The 20,533-nt window shown below is 41.5% G+C and overlaps 1 protein-coding gene across 4 annotated transcripts in view; it reads left to right on the top strand.

The window, feature by feature from the left end:
• Positions 1 to 1,744: 1,744 nt before the first annotated feature.
• Positions 1,745 to 20,533, top strand: part of CDK6 (cyclin dependent kinase 6) — a 125,938-nt gene continuing 107,149 nt past the window's right edge. The window contains exons 1-2 of one of the 4 annotated variants that reach the window (XM_030445101.1): positions 1,745 to 2,077; positions 4,212 to 4,702. In XM_030445101.1, coding sequence (XP_030300961.1) covers positions 4,470 to 4,702 — 233 coding nt within the window. In that variant the 5' untranslated portion in view covers positions 1,745 to 2,077; positions 4,212 to 4,469. Of the gene's footprint in view, positions 2,078 to 2,124; positions 2,195 to 2,900; positions 3,030 to 3,075; positions 3,151 to 4,211; positions 4,703 to 20,533 lie in introns of those variants that run through there. The other 3 variants (XM_030445104.1, XM_030445102.1, XM_030445105.1) reach the window with 3 other exon arrangements.

Genomic DNA, 20,533 nt, shown 5'->3' with positions numbered 1-20,533 from the left:
GGGGTTTGCCATTAACTTCAGCATCTAGTTCCAATCAATCAGGAGCTTCAGAATTTGTTGAGGAATTTCTGTGGCTAAACTGAAATACATTATGAGCATAAATTAAGTTCTTGCAAAGTCTGCACGGTCTCCTGCACACACGTGACACTGGTGTCCATGCCACTGGCCTTTTCCTTAAGGCATAAGTGGTACCCGCTCCCCCTTTTCCTGTGGGAGACGTCTCCCTCTGCTCTCAGTCAGTTTTCCCTCAGCAGCTCCCCAGCCTCTCACCAAGCTTCCCTAAACCTCTCAGAAATAGGGAAGGCATGTGGAATTGTCTGGGGTCAGTTTTGAAGCCATCCAATCAATTTGCTTTAGACTGTAGGATTTCATATATGCTCAGTAGCACTGTGAGTCCAGGTAGAGTAATTGGATTATATTCTGCTTCCTGATAGATCTTTTTGTTTCTACAGTATTATATATATATTTTATTTATTCTAAATAGTTGGTGCCAAGTACTCAACATATACTTCTCGAGTTATAAACACTTAGTTAAACTAAAAGGGAACCCTACCAGTTAAGCCAACCGAAGAGCCAATTCTGGAGCTGGACCATAATAATCCTTATGGCCCTGAAAAGTATGTGCTGGAGGGTACCAGCTGGGAGAACTGGGAATTGCGTACTCCAGATGTGTGTTTTCCCCCGTGAGGATGAAGTAGATCAGCATGTGGGGTTTTTTTGATATTATTCTTTCTGCTGTAAAGTTTCACTATCTGTAGGAACTGCCTCCATCCAATGTTCCCTACCCCAGCGAAAGGGATGCCGCCGTGCCCAGATCCCCCGCACACCCTGCCCGCCTAGCCCGGCCCCCTGCCCGGTGCACCTCCAGCTGCGAGCCTGTCGGGGCAAAGACTTTGCTTTGGGGGTGGAATTTGCAACTAAGTTTCTTCCCGAAAGCATTCATGGGCTCTTACTTCCTGCCGCAGCTCTGTGCTGTGAACGGAAAGTAGCAAAAAAAAAAAAAAGCACAAAAGAATGTGCGCTTTTCTGGAGAAAAAAAAATTAAAAAGAAAAAAAAAAAAAAAAAAAAAAAAAAAAAAGGGGAAAAAGGAAAAAAAAAAGAAAAAAAAAGAAAAGAAAAAAGGTTATTTCCCAGGGAGGATTAAAAAAAAAAGATAAATAAACAATAAACAAAACACCAATATATAAAAAAAAAAAAGGTTATTTCCCAGGTCCTTGCACAGTGAGCTCTTAGGAATGAGTCAGGCTTCTCAGTGCTGCCGCAGCCGGCTGAGTCCGTGTCCGTGCAGCGCGGAGTACGGCGGCGGGGCCGGGGCTGGGGCCGGGCCCTGCCGGGACCCCCCGGGGCGCCTCGCCCCGGGCCATGCCTGGCCGCGGCGCTCGCGGCGACCCTTGCGGTATGCGGCTGCCTTTGGCAGAGGCACATGAAGGATTTCATTGAGTGTGAAGACAGAGAGCAGAGACAGAAAGCAGAAGGAGGCGGCTGCAGCCTTTGTAGTCAGGGAGGAATGCGGAAATGTTGAAGCACTATGTCAAACTTTTTTGAAACGGGGTCAAGTCACATTCAGCCAGCGTGGGAAAGCAAGGGAAAAAAAAAAAAAGTTGAGGAGAGGGAAAAAAAAAAAAAAAAAAAAAAAAAAAAAGCTGCAAGCTGCTGCTGCTCCCAGGCTGAACAGAGGCCGAGGGAGCGAGCGAGGAGAGGCAGCGCAGCGCCGGAGCAGCGGCAGCACCCGGGGCCGGTGCTTAAGCCCCGCACCGGTGGCTGTGACCGGCAGGGCTGCGGTCGCGGCGCTGCAGCTCCCTGGGGGCCGCCGGCCGCGATTTTTATTTCGCGTTTTCGTTTTCCCCTGGCAGGGTGGGGGCGGGAGGAGCGGGTTGGGGGTGCCTTCTGCGAGCTGCCTTCTGCGCCAAGGTGCAGCCCGGCGGTGGCGGCAGGAGGATGAGAGCCGAGCGCGGCCGAGCCGCGGAGCAGCTACCTGTGTGGCCCGGGCGGCCGCTGCCGGGACCTGCCGGAGACATCGCCATGTGAAGGGGCAGACCCCGGGCCGGCTCTCCACCCCGCCTCGCTCAATGGGAGGTTTGTTTTAGGGAGGACTCACCCCCTCCCTCCCTTCCCCCCCCCTCCCCCCCCCCCCCGGGGCTGAGAATTATTTAGGGATCTGGTGGCGGTGGAGGCAGCCGTGGCGCACACCAGGTAACGCGAGGCGCCCATGTGCTCCGCGCACCCGGCCCAGCGGCGTGGCCCACACGCCGCCCCCCGCCCGGGCCGCGGAGCCCGGGCCGTGGAGCCCACGCCGCGCACCCCCCACCGCGGCCGGGGGCAGCTCGCCGTGCCGTACCGCGCCGCCGCTACCCTCTCGGGGTTGGCGTGGGGGCGCCCCCCGTGTCGGGGGCCGCGCAGGGGGCCGCGGGAGAGGGGGCTGCCATGCCGGGGGACCGCAGGGGGTGTCCTCAGCGTCCTGCCGAGCAGCCGAGCCTCCCCCCCCCTCCACCTCCCTCCCTTGAGAGGAAGTGGAGGGACGCGGTTCCCCGCGTGTCCCCCTCCGACACCCCCCACCGCGTGTGGGGCGCCGGCGGAGGGCAGCTCGGTGCCGAGGTGGGGGGTGGGGAGGGGGTGTTGCGGCAGCGGGGAGGGAGCGAGGGGCAGCCCCGATACCCCACCGTGACCGGGGAGGGCGAGCGGTAACTTTCCACCCGGAGCAGCGGCGGCGCCGAGGCAGGCCCGCTGTCCCCGCTGCCCCCGCCGCCACGCACCGCGCCTGGCGCTGCCCGCCGCCCGGGGGCGCCCTCGGCAGGGCCGGGGAGCGGGAGGGGAGGGGCGTGATGCGGGGCGGAGCGGAGCGGGCTGGGATGCGGGGCGGGATGCGGTGCCGTACGGGGCGGGTTGGTGTTGCTTGCGGGGCCGAACGAGGAGCTGTGTGGTGCGGGATGCGGGCGGCCCCACTGGGGAGCTCCGGAGCAGTTGTACCTCGCGGCGGCGGGGTCGAGGCTCGATGGTCAACCCACGGTGCTGCCCGGTGATGCTGCAGGTGCGGAGGGGCTCGGGGTTGGCCGCTGGACGGGGCGGTGCGGTGGCAGCTGTGGTGTTGGCATGAGAAGCCACTGAGGCAGCCTGGTGCCTCCAGCTGCATCCGCGAAAAGTGATGAGCAGTAGGCACAGGTTTCCTTCCGAAATCTATCCTTACTCGTGTTTTCATCTGCAGCTAAGGTGTAAGATCAGCATAAATGTGCAAAACAACTCTGGCTTTATGCCTGGATTCAAGTTAGGGGATCCTCAGCTAAGCAATCTGGGTAACTTTAATCCTAGCTGATAAAAATGCAACGTAGTTACCTCCAAGTTAACAGCCTTGGAGGTCCCAGTATCATTATACTAAAATGGGGCAGGGAGAAGGGAAAGGATGGATGTGGAGCTTTGAGAGGGGCGATGATTTGCCAGCAGTCCTGCGGAAAGTGTGGATGAAACTGGATGCAGGAAGCTTCTCCTCTCCAGCCTCATGCGCTTTACAGCAGAGCATGCTGTCCCCAAAGACCATCTTTCATCATGCTCTGCAAGCAGCTCCCAGTCACACATCCAGCAGTAGCTGTATCCCCGGACAAAACCTTTGCATGTTAATAAGTTTGCTAGTGTGTATGTTTTAACATTTTTGACATTTTGCTATGTACATACTTCTTCCTACAGGCACTTCGAGGCAGGAACTTGTCTCTTGTGATATGTTCATGTAGGGCTTAGCACAGGGGAGAGCAGATCAAGGCTGAAACGTCCAAATGCTATTATTTACTAATAAATAACTAATATAGCATGGAATATATTTCCAAGACTGCACCACGTGCACTAGAGAAACTTTTGAGTCCTGCAGTCCTGACATGAGTTCCTGGACAAAACTTCGTCTCACATGTGCATTGCTAGCTCTGCTATCCCCATCACCTATGGCTCACACAATTGTTATATTCATCCCTTTGCTCAGTAAAATCCCACTGCTTGTGGTTGCTCTGTAGCCATGTGTTGTAGCCTTCTGCACAGACCATGATAACTGTAGTGTTGTATCAGCCATACAGGGACATTGGTACATCTGTCACCTTGGTGTTTCACATTGTTTGCACCATGGGTTTGCTTTGCATGCAGCTATATATTAGCTTAATTTTCTCAGTTTTTGAACATTGAAAAGTAGTGAAGTGTTAAACTCACTTTTCTTGCTTGGTTTGTCCTCCAGATCTAATTTGCTTTACATAGACAATGCTCCCAAAGACTGTATGATAATTCCTGGTGGCCGAAAGAGGAGGCACGCTGGGGCCCATACAAAAGAGGAGCGAGAACAGGAGGGCAAGAGCATCCTACTGCCTCTCTGGCAGAGGTACCAAGCGTGTGGTCTGTCTGCAGCCTGAGCAAAGTACTGGTTTTCAGAAAGCAAGCGAGACCGAGAGCCAGCCCAAGGCACGTGGGACAACGGAGGAAGAGGAGTGGTGCCAGCATGGATAAGGACAGCACAAATCTGGCTGACCAGCAGTATGAATGTGTGGCTGAGATTGGGGAAGGAGCCTACGGGAAGGTGTTCAAAGCCCGAGACTTGAAGAACGGAGGCCGTTTTGTTGCGCTGAAGCGGGTACGGGTGCAGACCAGTGAGGAGGGGATGCCACTGTCCACCATTCGAGAGGTGGCAGTTTTGAGGCACCTGGAGACATTCGAGCACCCCAATGTGGTCAGGTGAGGAAGTGGGGCAAGTGTCCTGGTTGGCGGGGTCCTGGTTTTAGTACATGAATTGGGCAAGCAAGAGTTTGGGTACATAAATGGAATGGACACTAGTTTGGGTTTGTGGATGAAGAGAGCACTAAACTGTGTACATGAAGTGTGGTTTGAGGTTTCAGCAGGCCAAGGTGCTGCTTGCCAGACCTCACCTCATCCCTGTGCATTGCCTCCCACACACACAAACACCCATCTCCAGAGGCATAGGTGTGTGACTTAAGTGTTTGTGTGGATGGGCAAGGAGCCATCTATGCACTGTTTCCTCAGGCCTAAGAGAGAATGAAAAAAAAAAATTCTCCCTAATTTTGTCTCAAGTATTAGTTCTGGCAGCTACAGCTGACTTTTAGCAGCTCTCTTCATTACTGAAATGGCGAAGACCATGCAAGTGGTAGTGGAATGTGTGTTCCACCTTTTAGATGCTTTTTTAGAGAGCTGTGGATTATCCTGTTAAAGAGAAGTAACAGCTTAAGACTAAAAACTTTGCAGGTGGCTTTGATACTGATCGACTGATACTAATTCCATTGTGTGATGATGATTGTGCTACCAAGAGTGCAACAGTACAGGCATTGGACCTTGCTTGCAAAATGGTGGCAATGGCCCCTGCATGTCCTTTCTGTCACGTCTGTAGCATAAATCCCAGATAAATGACCTGTGTTTTTGAACAGATTCTCTCAATGTAAGGCTGGCTGTACCATAACCTCTGACATTTTTCTACTGCTGGAAATCTCCAGCTATAGAAAAGTGAGCATCTTTTATGAATATTAGGAACTTTAAGAAGTAATCTTCACTTTGCAGATGCCTGGGTACACAGTGATTTGACACTGGTCAGCAATTTGCTGATGGTGCTGTATTAACAAGCATATCCTGGTATTTACATCATTGTACTCACATATGGCACAGCAAAAGGAAAATATTTTATACTTCAGTAACATCAAGATTCTTTCAGTCCCAGAAAAACAGATACTCTGAAGTTAGAGGTGACCCTCAAGATGGCTAGTAGCTGATGTTGTATTTAATCCCACCATCAAGTGGCTTGGTTTACAGAGGAGCTCACACAAATTTCTTGCTTGGGAGTAGAGTGATAATTGCAAGTTCTTAAAATCTCTGAAATCCAGACCAACAATTTGTGGGAGTAAATGAGCATTTAGTTGTCCAGGTTTAGGCAGTTTTGTATTTGAAAATTGTAAACCTCATTTGGAAAGAATTCATCGTAACAATACTTAAGAATTTTTCTGCCATAGAAATTTTTCCAAATGAAGTAAAAGATTTTTTTTTAAGTGCTTTCTAATCCTGAATTCAGCAAAATCATGAAAATAAAATTCTTGTTTTCCAAAGAGCTATTTGAGGAACTGACTATGCAGCTGCAGGCTTGTTTTGCTTGGGTTAGTGCAGTGCAATCTCTACATAACATTGCATAAATACACTGAAGCTTAAAATATTTTTACAAGCTTGAATGAAAATTGATTCTCTGCAAGCACTAAGTGTTTCAACCAGCAATATGAAAATCTGGTTTCAGTATAAAAATCTCTGAAAGTGAGTTCCAGGTCCTCATCGTGGTGTCACAAAGCCTGTACCTTTTGCCATAAGCAGCACTTCGGGTGCAAGGTGTGGGTCTGTGATGTATCAGGACACTTGGGACCTTGGCTGCTCAGCTTTTTTCACAAACAGGCAGGAAAACAGAGGGAGCAATTTCAAACATCATCTCTTCTAAAATTTAAGGAATGCTATTTAAAAAGTCACCTCTGTTGTGCATGTTTTTAGTCTGTAGAGCAGATGAATCTATAAGGAGCACTTTAGAGTGAAATCATATCATGAAAGATTATTTGAAAATACTCAAATGCCCCAGTTCCATTACAAAATACTGTAGAAGAGTTTATAATTTATTGAATTTAGAGGTCTATTTTGTATTATGTAAATTTACTCAGAAAACAAAATGCTGTAAAAGAAGTTCTGCAATTTTAAGTAGCTGACGTAGCTCTACTTAATTATTGAATAAAAACATTAGTTGTTTGGGCATGCAAACTGGTATCATGGCCAGGTAACTAAAGGTACATACTGGATTAAAATGTACATAATTTTCAGAGCACTGGGATAACAACAGAAGTATTTGAAATGCTGCTCTTTTTTCATTATTTTGAGGGGATGTCTGGCATTTTTCTGACTCTTACATGCAACTAGCCTGAGAAAACTAAGTGAGAACTGCAAATATAATGTTGAATATGTTACCTCTGAGTAATGGCATGGGTGATCCACGAGGTGCTTGATGCAAACCAACAGTCATTCTGTGTGTCAGAATTTAGACATCAAACAGATGAGCCACATACACCCTGTGCTCAGCTCTGGTCCTGTGGCATCAGCTGATGGCAATGGCAGAAGTCACAGGCCACCTCAACTTATACTGAATGTCATGGTGAACTCAAGTGGTAGGTCTAAGCATCTCCAGAGACCACATTGAGGAGCTCAGCAGTCCAGGGTTTCTCCACGCAGTGGGGCTGAACATGAAGAACAGTTGGGAAAGGAAAAGACCCAGTACTTGCTAAGCACAGAGGTAGAGCTCTTCCATGGCTTTGTTGCTCACAGAGCCAGGATGCAGGACCAGCATTGCTATTGCAGCTCAGCTTTGTCATAGCAATCATAGATTTTCTTCCTCTAAAATCCTGAGGAACACTTTAGAGCCAAAACTGGTTTCCGTTACTTGGCACTGGGGAAAGGAAGGGAATTTTCTTCACAAAGAAGAAATGCCAAATAACATCGAATAATTTTAAGCAAAGTATTTATCGTATTTTTCAATACTATTACTTGCTCCTTGTGAGAGCTTTGTTTTGCATTCCTGCTCTCCAAGTCTGTCATTTGCATATCATACAATGATATGCACAGTTGCTTTTACAGTGACAGATAACGAAGCCAGGTAACACTTTATTGCAGAATCAAGCAAAATGAGGTGCAAGATAAGTGGAAGGAAGTCTAATCTTCATCAGAAAAGTGATGTTGTTGGAAGTCTCTGGACTATTAACTGTAATGGAAATAAGGACTGGAGGACTGATCTGAAATTCTGTAAGACTGTCAAAAGATAGTATACAGAAAGGCATGGAAAATATACAGGTAAAAGGATGGCTGCTATGTGCTTAAAATCCCTTCATGTTCACATTTGCCTGTGTGTAGAGTTCCTCTCCATCAGGACACCTTACTCATCTCCACAAAACAAAGTAAAAAAATAGAATCTTCAAGAGTAAATCTTACTGTGAACTCCTCTAAAATGAGGTATATTGTGGGTTGTGAAATGTCCTTTTTAACTTTTAGAATGATTAAAGTACTACTCTAGCTCACCTTTCAGGTAATAAGATGTAATGCTTTACTAAAGCTTTACTATATACAATAGTTAAATCTGTCAAAAGTTGGTCCAGCAGTCATGTAGCTTAGTGCTGTTGTGTTTGGGAGAAATGAAATACATGTAGACAAAGGACAGACTTTGCCAGGAATAAATGACATATTAGATTCAGGAAATTCCTGTGTGTAAAACTGGGAGTATTCCCTGTTGCATTATATCTGTAAAAATTCTTCTTGTGATGATAATGCTAAATTTGGCAATTTATTATGTTCATTTTATTTCTCCTGCTGGTAATCAGGTGAATAATTTTGCCCTAATGTTAATCATCCTGTGAATTTGCACTCTGGAAAGGTGATATATAAGACAGAATACTGTAATTCTTGCCATGCTTGTTTTTTAACAGTTTTCATAGTGTTAAACCTTAATCAAGTAGAGCAAACCTTCAAAGCTTTATACTTTTGCTTCCTGGCTCATAGTTTTTTGATTAACAAAATCATTTTGATTTTGATTTTTTAGTATTTTCATGGGTTAATAAGTCTTCAGTATTAAAATAACTAGAATTATATTGCATATAATAAATTAGAATATAATTTAATCTGAATTCTTAAAGATAAGTGTCAAAAATCTTATCATTTGAGCCCATCATTGCCATATAATAAGAAAAGAGAAGTTTTAGTTCTCTCCTTCCTGTTAACTTATATAATAGGTGCCCCAGCTAATTGACTTAGGTTCAACTGAGTGGTCCACCTTGCTGGAAGTATAACTCTAGTCCTAAATCTTTTTGGTAAACAGATCAGCAGGGGGAAAGCCAGTAATTAGGAGTATTTGCACAATAAAGCCACGTTCAAAGCTTTACATTATTTTCTATCCATTGAAATATAAATTAAACTGTATCCTGTCTTCTGTGGTACAGCATACTGTCACACTGTTTTTTCCCTGCTATTGCAGTCCAGAGGTCCATGCTGTTACCTCTTGGTTTTCACTTGAGAACTTGATTGAGCCCATAAACTGGTTCCTTTGACAAGGGAACCAGAGAGGGGGAAGAAGAGGCTGAGGCAGATGTGACTCCTCTATCCCCCTGTGCCTTGACATAAAGACCAGCACTTGACTCTACTCAGAGGTCCCTGAAACATATAATGGATCTGGTGCTTAAAACTTTTTATCAGTGCCACAAAATTCTTTAAGATTTAGAAGATATTAGGAAGAAATTCTTTAATTTGAGGGTGGTGAGACACTGGCACAGGTTGCCCAAGGAAGTTGTGGATGCCCCTTCCCTGGAAGTGTTCAGAGCCAGGTTGGATGGGGCTTTGAGCAGCCTGGTCTGGTGGGAGGTGTCCCTGCCTGTGGTAGGGGTGTTGGAACTACATGATCTTTAAGGTTCCTCCCAATTGGTCCAGAACCATTTTATGATTCTGTGATTCCCTGTCTAACCTGATCTTCAGAACATTTCTGTAGCAGCCCTAGTTAACTCTTTGCAAGAAAATTTGAACTTGCAGTTAGTTGTTCTGCTTTGTTCTGTTTGTTAAACTGAAATTATATGGGAATATATAGAGGGAAAATAATTAGAGGGAAATAATAATTTCAAAATGCAGTTGCTAATTTTGTTTCTCTTTCCAGTTTGTGGTGATGCTGACATTGACTGCTGGCTTTATTACTGTGCTGTTAGTAAGTTTTAAAAAAAACATTGAGGTGTTCCATTCCTGTCAAGTGAAACATTTCTGGGTTTGGGGGTGTTTGTCTCCAGTGAATTCTGTTTCCTTCCTTACTTCCTTTTTCTGCCAAGCTAATGTTAAACTGGTCTGTGGTATCATTCTTACACATCAGCAGTGTGCTGTATTGTGCGATACTTTTTTTTTTTTTTTTCCCCTATAGCACCACTCCCATGGCATCTGGCAGGTCCCTGGAGAGAAAGAAATGGTCACCTCTGCATTGCTGGGTATAGGGAGTGTCTTGCACTCAGAAATAGTAAAGTAAGATGGAGAGATGGAGTGAGGCAGAAGAAACTGAACTTGAAACTTGCCAAGATTAAAGGGATTAATGTGGCAGATGAGTCTCAGCTGGGGTAGATGAGGTGGATGAGTAATGGGAAGGAAAAACTGAATGAGCTTCAGAGTCAGTTTTAGTCTAACACAAACAGGATGGTCTTCAAGGCAGATGTGAAGACGGGAAGTGCCTTGGCGGGAGAGAGGCATTTCCAGGCTGGGGAGCAGTGGTGGATGGAGGGGAAGGGAGATGGTACCTGCACTGATCAGCCACTGCAAAGGTCTTGGGGAGGGAGGGGCTCCCTACCTGGAAATGCAAGTTCTTTGTTGACAGGAGGATAAAGGGCAATGATGTGGCCGACACTGAACAGGGTTTGGCAGTAGGTGGGATTTGGAGAAGTTTTTTGTCAGAGGACATTGTAAAGTGAGTGCACATGAATGCTGGTGCTTCATCATCTTTTTGCAACCCTGCAGTACGCAGAATGAGCACATACAGGGAAAATAAGTTATATTCTTCCTGTCCATATGAATTGTTTATTAGTAATGGATGTGATGATTTAGTTTAAATACATGTTCTGCCAGAAACAGGACAAGATAAGAGCATGTCAGGAAGGAAGGGTTGAGTATGGAATAGCATTCTAAGCCTTAGGAAATTCAGTTTCTGGAATGAGTACAAGCTTTCTCAAAAAGTATTTTATCTTATTCTGAATCTAAGCTTTTTACAAAAAAAATGTTTCCAGTCTTTGTGTGAGTAAATGTTAGTCATTTCAGATAATCTCCAGTGCTCCCTTTCTTCTTGAAGTCTGTGGATGGTTGTGTCTGTGCTGTTTTCAGAGAGATCTGGTCTTACTGGATCCTGGCCAAAATGGAAACCCAACTCATTTCACCAGAACCATTGCTGGAGACAACCTGTGACTGCCAGGCAAAGCGTCAGCATCCCTTGGGTTCATGAAATGGGTTCCAGAGTTCGAAGCTGACCTTTGAAAAGGACAGGACAGTGGATGCTCCACCCTAGCAAACAGGGGACGAAGAAGATTAATTGGGACTTTGCAGTTTGCTTCATGGTACCTACTGCTGACTGACGTGCAGACCAGGGCAGGGAGAAGGAAAGTGCTCACTTTCCAGGTGTTTGAAAAACAGCAGGCTGGAGGCTGTGATTTAGCAAGAGCTGAGTGAGCCTCTCAGGTGGGATTTAAGTAATTGTTTAAAGTGTAGCAGAGATGTAAGTGCATTATCAAATAGAAATAGCTATGATATTAAGTAGGCACTGAACTCTAAAATGCTTTTCTGAATGGAGTTCAGGGACAATATACATAGGAATATGAATCACAGATATTGATTCCCATTCATGTATTACATTAACTGAAGCCTTATTTCTAGAGATTTTTTCCATCAAATGTTAAAACAAATAGTGAAGAATAAATAATATAACTATCATGGTATAGAAATAATATGAATTTGGCATAAAGAGTGGCTATTTGTCTTTGTAGTAATGCTTAGTTGACTTACTACTGAAATAAATTTATTCTGAAAGAAAATATTTTATGAAGTTTGATAACCCTAAAGTTTATAAAGTTTATAAAGTTTGATAACCCTTAGAAGCTGCTGTTCATTCCAAAACTTTGCAGCTGTACATAGAGCATTTGGTTTTTGTTTTTTTTATGAAATGTAGCTGTTTTCCAGTTTTGCCGGACAAGCTGATTCTTAATGATCAAAAAAATTACTAAAAGATTACTGTGCCCATATATATGTGTAACAAAGCTGTTTTTTCATTTAAAAGAGAGGAAATTTCTCATCCTATATCAGTTCTTAATATATTCTTGCTATATTCTGAAAAAAAATTATTTTAAATTACACACATGATTATTTAACAGCTGTACCTTTATACTATGAAGTGTTTGTATTTAAAAAACAACCCAGTTTAGAATTTTCCGATGAGTCTTTTTTTCCATCATGTACTTTGACATTTTCCATTTGGAAAACCTCCATTTGGGAGGCTTTTGATGAGATGATAATCAAAGAGTGGAAACATTGATTTTCTGTCTATTTCAAAATACCTCGTTGCATTCAAATTATCGTATTGATTTTCCTATTTACCCCTAGCCTTTGAAAATATATTCCATCCTTAGAAGCTGTTCACAAGGAAATATTCTGCTAAATAATCCTTTTAAAATCAGTTGTATTTTCTTGATCAGAACAGGGGGTGAGTAATAAGAAAGTCTTCCATGTGATGCTATGAATGTATTTTTAGGTTTTTAGAGGATGGATCTCTGACCTGAAAAACATCCCCCATAATTTAGGACAAGGTGATGATTTTGGGTACCTAAATAGAGGTACTACAGTGTGCCTGGTAGATTTCCCATGACATACCTAACAAACAGTTACAAACTTAGCAAAAAGTGCCATACAGTTTGGAAAGTGTTCATATTAACACTGAGTGGTTATCACTCTGGATTATCATTAACAAGTGACTGATCTTTTCTTAGTAAAAGGAAATTAAAAAATAATTCATCTTCACAGGATATTTAATGACTGTATACTCAATTTTAGTGCAGATGAATCATATTGAGTTTAAATGAAACCTTTTGATTTTGGACTTTTGCAACATCAGTCAGTGAAGAATGTTACATGTTTTGACAGAAACACAGAAAGGAAGTGAGAAATATAATGGAAAAGCCTATGTGATATTTTTCCCCCCTCTCTTTTATGTGAAGGTTTGGCTAGTGTTTTAATATCTATTTGAAGTGTGGCTGCTATGATAAATAACTAAAGATATCTCTTGCTGTTTAACAATGTCAGAGAATTCCCTTCTCCCTGCAATCAATTAATTATAAACTGGGAAGTTCCAGTACTTTGTCCACTGTTTCTTAAGTTAACATATTTCTGGGAGGTTGCTGTAAATGTAGTTCCTAGCTCCACTACTGCTTTTGTTTCTCTTCAGCAGTGAGCCAGAGCTCTACTGTAGGGGTAGAATTCTATCAGGTTTTTTTCTTTTTCTTTTTTTTTTTTTTTTTTTGATGTGGTATTTTGCATACAGCTGCAGAGTAGACAGTTACCTTTGAAAAGAACATTTGGCTGGTTTAATTTGATTAGAGCAAACCACCTCAATCATTTCTTAACTAAGACCGTTTTCATTTTAACTTGGCAGTAGAAGTTGGGAATGTACTCAGGGTGCTTAAATGTTTGGGGGCGGACTCGTTTGGATACACAGCTACCACCAGAGTGAAACAACCTCAGACGACTTTGTCCACTCTGCTCCTTCCCCATAAAAAGGGAGGGCTGTAAAGCCATTGAATGTCACATTTAGCTTGCACTCACTCTTGCAAGGAATTAGACTCCTTGTGAGTATTTCTACAAAAAAATCGGAAACTGCTAATGCATGGAAATACGTAACTGTACATTTAAAAATATTTAAAACAGATATAGGATGTGAGAGCTACCACGAACTTTATCAAAAGCATTTTGGATAAATTTAAAATTAAATCCAGTATATAAATAGAAATGTGGTAGGTTTCTCATGGAGAAATTGTAGCAGTGTTAAAATTGTATCAATTTTAGTAAGTCTTGGTAAAACTTACCCATTCTCTTGCTCCTAGCTTTGACTTTCTAGCCCTTTCCTCATCATATAAATATATTATGTTTGGTTTATGCTGTATATTAAAGATTAAATTAGATTATTGAGATTGACAGTATTTTGTATTATATTTGGTATTTTGTTTTGCAGTTACCCTCATTGGTGATCAAATACATTTCCCAAAAAATCTCTTGTGGAGTTTTAGTGTATAATATCTATGTGCCTCATAGTAAATATCATCCCTTCAATAAATTATAGTCAGATGGTATTCTCCAGAAGAGATGGATTTTTAAGTGCTCTGATTTTGCAGTAATGGATCATCTTCTGGTTACTCTTTTATTATTTTCTGAAAACCAATATGCACAGTTAATTGTTCATCTTCACCAAATGGGTTATCAGGCACTGGAACAGGCTGCCCAGGGAAGTAGTGGAGTCACCATGGTTGTAGTTTATTTAAGGGCCATACAGACATCATACTCAGGGGTATAGTTTAGCTAAGAACTTGGCAGTGTGAGGCTAATGGTTGGATGTGATGATCTTGAAGGTCTTTTCCAGCCAAGGTACTTCTGTGATTCTGTGAGCTGTGAGAGCAGCCTAACAGTTGCTACTAACAGGGTTATTGCATCCACATCTTCCAGCTAATCCAAGAATGCTGATGTAAATTTAAGACTTGAGTTTCCACTAGTGGAGTTAAAGCCCCTAGAGCTGCACTGATTCAAACAGCCTTAGTTGCTCAAATCATAAATTCCTAATGTTGAGATGAACAAAACCACAATAGGACAGGCAGAAAAGGTGTCCCATCAGGCATTCACATTTGAGGCTTTACCATTCAGATTTTAGGTGCTGCAGCTATTAAGTTCACCAGACTGGCATATAAAAAGATTTCGTTCATCAGGAGTTTTTTTATTGATGTAGACTCAAGAGGTTCTGTTGACCTGTTCCTCTCCTCCTAATTACATTCCCTTTTAGCACCACAAATAATTCTTCTCTACCTTAATATGTAGCATCTGAAATATTTGATGTCTATCTCTGTTTTCACCTGAGCAATTTGTACAGTGCTGTGGTTACCTCTGAACTCGAGGTTGCATCACACTGTCATTTTAGTGCTATGCACAGCTCCCATCTTCAGGATAAAATGTTTTTGTAGATAAAATTGGAGACTTTCTGTTTGCTCTACAGCATTGAAATTTTATGTCTAACTTATTCACTACCACAGCATTAGACTCTTATGGATTTCAGGTTTCTGCAGGATGTTGAAAGTTAATGAGCTGTATTATTTTTTCTCTACTAGAAAGTAGGTTATAAGGTGAACCTTGTTTTGTTAATTTTATCTAACAGGATACTTTGCTTGTATTTGTGATCTTTATGACACGAGAGATTGAGCAGCATCTGCACTTTTAATTAGTGTGTTATTTATCCTTAGCTAACCTTTTAGATTGTTAATGGAGATAGATCTACCCACTGATCTGTGTGGTTTCGTTGCAGACATCTCTAATCAATTTGTTGCCATAGTGTTCATCCCTGTTTCTATAGAACACTGAGCAACAGGTTTTGGTGAAAGCATTAATACCTATATCCAGACAGATCTGAATCAATGACTGTAGCCTGAAAATCAAAATTAAACGTCTCATTAAACTTAAAAGATTTGGCATTCTTGGAAGAGCTCAAACAAGTTAGTACTTCTCCAGAACTGAGCACCAGTATCTCTTCACTGCACAGTATCCTGTCATCACATTGTCTTTACATTTGTAGCATCATTTAAAATTAAAAAAAAAGTTTCTTGTCATTACATAATTTTATGCTTCTTGTTAAGCATGTTGAATCTCTTCTTAAGAAATTATGGCTTTATTGCTTTAAAATTTTATTTTATCAGATTAAAGCATCTTTTTTAGACTTGATTCTTTTTTAAGAATCTTTTTTAGAGGTGGTGCATATTTCAAAAGCAAATCTTTATGCAGCAGTGGAAAAATACAAAAAGAAATGAGACTAGACCTGAAGACCATGGCAGTACAACAGTGAGAACAGTTAGGAGTTTCACAGAAGTGTCAGGTCACCCATTTGACTACAAGGTATTTGTGGCTATAGATAAAACCCAGATAGGTGAATAACACGGATGAGGTAGTCTTTTTAGAAGACATTTTAAGTATAATGAAATGTCCCAGATCAATAGGTTATTGTGATGTCTGTAAGAAAATACTTTTCAAAGGTTGATTGGTTTCTAGTAACCCAAGGTTGAGAATGGACAAAAATAGTTTAAGTCATAGAAAGAAAATGTAAATCTTCCACCATTCTCTAGATCAGTGAAAGGATATTTAGCCCATGTTTCTGGAAGAAGCTGGACAGTCATGTTTACTAAAACAATAATAAAGGATAATTTCAATCCTGGTTCATAATAGAGTGGACAAATCAGGTTTGAAGGCAAAACTTACAGGCATCATCAATGAACCAGCTGTTTCTGAAGAACAAAGAAATCATTCTCTGCATAGCCTTGCAGTAGCTGGTTTAAGAAATTATATTCAAGACACACTGTCATAGTGTCTGCAGTAATTAAATCTGGATTTTTGGGAAAGGAATGGTTCCCAAACTTGATGTAGGCTTTAGAAAAGAGATTAAGAAATAGAGGTAATCAAGAATTCAACAGTCAAGAGGAAGGACGTGAAAATACTTAGCTTTACCATAATAGTACATAAGTGGAGATTTGTATCAGCACATTTTGTCACTTGGGTCATACACTTTTCTCTGATGTGTTGCTCTGTACAGCCACTGGAAATCCTGGTTTGGATCTATAGCTTCTGCTTGGTACTAGATGTAGCAGAATAGTTTAAATACATTGATTCCTCAAACTCTCCAGAGCTGGCAAAAATTATGTGCTTTTCCTAATAGCATAGTGGGGGTTTTCTGTGAAATATATCAGCTTCAGACAATCTGTTTCCAGTTTGCACTTAGCATTAAAGTACTAAGGGGAACATGATGTAGCTGGAATGGGAGGGCATTGCCTTGTTATCCTGTACCCAGTTTTAATCTCCAGCAGAAGCCATTTTGGTCAAAACTTTTAAATCTTTTACAAGAGGGAAGGTAGCTGAAGATGGGTGTTGGAGACGTCTAGCCATGCAGCCCACAAGTGGTTTAAGGCCTTTTTCAAAGATGTCTCAGATGTAGTTTCTCCTGTGTATATTTCTGATTTCCCTTCACTGTGCCATACTGGGCTCGTAAAGGATTTGCCACTAAGTGAGCCGAGTATCTCATTATTGATCAAATTCTGGTGCTACCCATAGTTTCATTGCCTCAAATGGCTTTTGAGCAAATGTTGTGATTGTACAATTGCAATTAGTTGGGAAATTGTATTGTCTGACTTACATTTTACTCTGAATTGTCAAAAAACTGAGTTTTTTTCCAAGCATACTGAGTACTTGGAAAGCAGTGCTACCATACTTTTATCTATTGGAATTATTATTTTTTTTAATTTAAAGTTTTACTTTTCAGAAGCTTAAAACATGTCAGCCCACATTGCTCCATAGTAGTCTGCAAAATCAAAGTCAGGCAATAATGCTGGCATATTCTGCTCCATCGTTTCTTATGTTGAGTGTCTTTTGAAGCTAATTCTTTTATAGCTTGACTTACAAAGCTTGAAAACAGCTTTTTTATTATAGAATCATAGTGTATGCCGAGTTGGAAGGGACCCATCGGTATAATCGAGTCCAACTTCTGTCCTTGTGTAGGGCAGTTTGGAACTACTAAAACAATATAGTTGTAGTAAAACAAAAAAGGAGCTCTGTTCAGCTGCTTGGAAATGCCTGTTGCATATGTGTGTGCATGTGAAAAAGAACAATGAAAATTTCAAGAGTTGATTTCATTTATACCAGGTAGTTCAGAATAATTATTTTCTAACATGGTTGAGGATTTCTAGACTTGTAGGACTTCAGTTAATTTAAACTCTATGCTTTAAAAATGTCTGAACAGTTTTCTTATTTAAAGTTAATAGAAAATATTGAAAGCAAATGAGGTCAATCCAGGGAAAAAGAAATCCCAAAAGCTAATTGGTTTTTAAATGTTACATGACATTGAATATTGGAACTTAGAGCTGAAATGTCCTCTCTCTCCTAAATATAACTAAATAGTAAATTTTATTAAATGTGTTCTGGAAAGAGTAAATGAAAATTACAAAGCCTGATGTGAGTGGCAAAGAGCCCAGGCAATATACAAAGAGTAAACATGCAATGGCTTAACCTAACTGGAACAGAGCCTGCTGCAGCAGGCAATTGGGCAGGGAATGTCAATATTGAAAAGCAGCTGAACTAATTTTTTTAATAGATGGCATTTTTTTCTTCTGCTGTTCAGTACAAATATATATTTTTAAAGGCTTTAGGGAATATTCAGATTATGGACTTTGTCTTCTTTTAATATTAATCATGTTTTAAATTTTTCAAATCTTGTAAAATTTCAGCTCACTTTGGTCTTTCTTCTTTCAAGCATGAAATTACTATCCCAAAATTGCATTATTCTCTGAGTTCCAGAACTCATTCATCCCAGACCAATTCAATTTTCATACAAAAATATTGCAATATCATCTTGTCACTTTTAAATGGAGGCTCTTGTTAAAAAAAACTCTTTGAGTTCTTTAAATAATTTAACTGAAATTTTTTTAATGGGCATGATTATCATGTCTGAGAGAAGAAGGCTTAGGGAAGACCTTATTGCCATGTTTCAATACTTAAATGAGAAGCTACCAAGCAGATGGAGATATCCTTGTTACAACGACTTGCCAGAAGGGATGAGGGGTAATGGGTTCAAGTTACTCCTGGGGAGATCCCAATTGGACACTAGAAGAAAATTCTTCCCTATGGTAACAGTGGGACATTGGAATAATCTCCCCAGAATGGATTCCCCACACTGGACAGTTGTAACACTCAGCTTGACAGGGTGCTGGGCCATCTCATCTAAATTGTATTCTTACCTAAAAAGGTTGGACCACGTGATTGTTGAGGTCCCATCCATCCTACCATTCTGTGATTCTGTGATTTCTAATGATCAATGCCATTTTCACAACCTTGAAAAAGTGTTACTGAGCTTTGGAAAATCTACATCCATGTCACTTTTCTGCTTTCTGGAGCAAAATCACAGAGACAGTACTGTGCTTAGATCAGTAATCATATACCTCTGGGGCTTGCATACAGAGGCATTCATGGAAATGAAGAGTACTGTGTCTCCCTGGGTTTAGAAAAAAAAAAGAAATACTCAACTGTGTATGTTTCTCCTAAATGGACTTGAGATGGTTATTTCTTAATCAAATATTTTCATAATCCAGAGACAGATTCTTGTTTCAGAACATGTAGATGCCAGTTGTGACGTCTGAAAACCAAGACAGCCTGCATGCAAAGTAAACAAGGGAAATCATCAGAAAGTTAGACTTCTTCACAGAAAGTAACTTCAATACTGTGATAACTCAGAAAGCAGCTGAATGGACCTTTATGAGACAGATGAACTAAGTCACTTCTAAGTGGAGACAGCTGGGGTCTATTTAATATCCTGTGTAAAATGGTAGAGGTCAGCTTCCTGGAATAACTTAGGAGTTTTATTTCATGAATATCCTACTGCTGCAGGGACCTGGGGTGATCATGAGGCTCTCAAACCAAAATGGACCATAAGGAAAAGCTCCAGGGGCGCAGTTCTCATTCCAGCTTTGCAGGATGGTAGGAAACACCTTACGGCCCACGGCTGCGCATCCTCAGAAATGTCCATTGCATGGGTACTTATTAATGCAAGCAACCAGTCTCTTTTTGTTTGTTTGTTTTTTTCTTCTAATCCTGTATTCTTACATGATTTAGGCATTGAGATACTGATTGAAGATCATCAGAAAGTGACACTTTGGATAATGACTGATTCTCAAATGTAGTGACTACCCTAAATGCCTGGGTTATTTTGTGATTTGGGACCTTGTTTCCTGAATCATCTTAGCAGTGTGATGATGTCTTTCTTTCTCCTTTGCCTTTTTTCCCCTTCATGCAGCCATATCTTTACCAAGATCGTCCGTCTTCTTAATGTGTTCCCTTAATCTATAGAGTTTAATTACTCTTGACTCCTTGAGTTTCAAATCCCATTTTATTTTCTGACTCCTGCTGTTGTGTATTTGCCATGTGGGTTGAAAAAATATGTATTTGTCTTGATAGGCCAGTGCCACTACCAAGTGCTCACACTCAGAAGTTACATATTATGGCAATTGATATAATTGATAGGCCTGTGAGACCTTAATTAAAAGCCCATAGGGCAAGAAGCATAAAATTTTGTGTAACAATAGTACATAAATAATGATGCCTGATTGCTTTACATACATTTCACAATGTAAAAATTTGGCTTTTCCTTGACTACACATTAAATGGAAGCTTTAAAGAAGAACTGTGAGGGGCGCTTGTTTATCTTAGATGGAGAAAAGATGGAAATTGAAAAAATAAATAAAATAGTAGTGTGTCACTGGAACAGGCAAGCTGAGCACAGCCCAAAAAGGCTTTTTTAGACTGTGCTGATTCTGTGAGCCTGTATGGTGTGTAGGGTTGCCTGTTTAGTCAAGGGTACAAAGGCTCAAGATCATCATCTGAGGTGTCAGATGCTGTGCTATTTCTCTGAATAGGAGTGAATAGGATGGTTGTAGGGTTTGAGGATGGATTAGAGAAAAGAGTGAGGAGCAACTCCTTCAGCCCTCAATGTCTCTCGACTTATTCTTGAAATACAAATAATTGCATTAATAAAACAATTCCTGTATGGCTTGGAAAGGTTTAGAACAATTTCCTTCTCACCCAGTGTTCTTCTGAAGTGAGAAAGAGCAGATAGCTTCGGGAATGGCCTAAGAGCAGGACAGACCCGAAGTGATATTTCCTGGCAAATTAAGCCTCCACAGTTTTGCCACGAACTTG

The sequence above is a fragment of the Calypte anna genome, chromosome 2 (genome assembly GCF_003957555.1).
Source record: "Calypte anna isolate BGI_N300 chromosome 2, bCalAnn1_v1.p, whole genome shotgun sequence".
In the NCBI taxonomy this organism is placed as follows: Eukaryota; Metazoa; Chordata; class Aves; order Apodiformes; family Trochilidae; genus Calypte; species Calypte anna.
The sequence above is the reverse complement of the archived record's forward strand: the minus strand, read 5'-3'. Positions and strand labels throughout refer to the sequence as shown.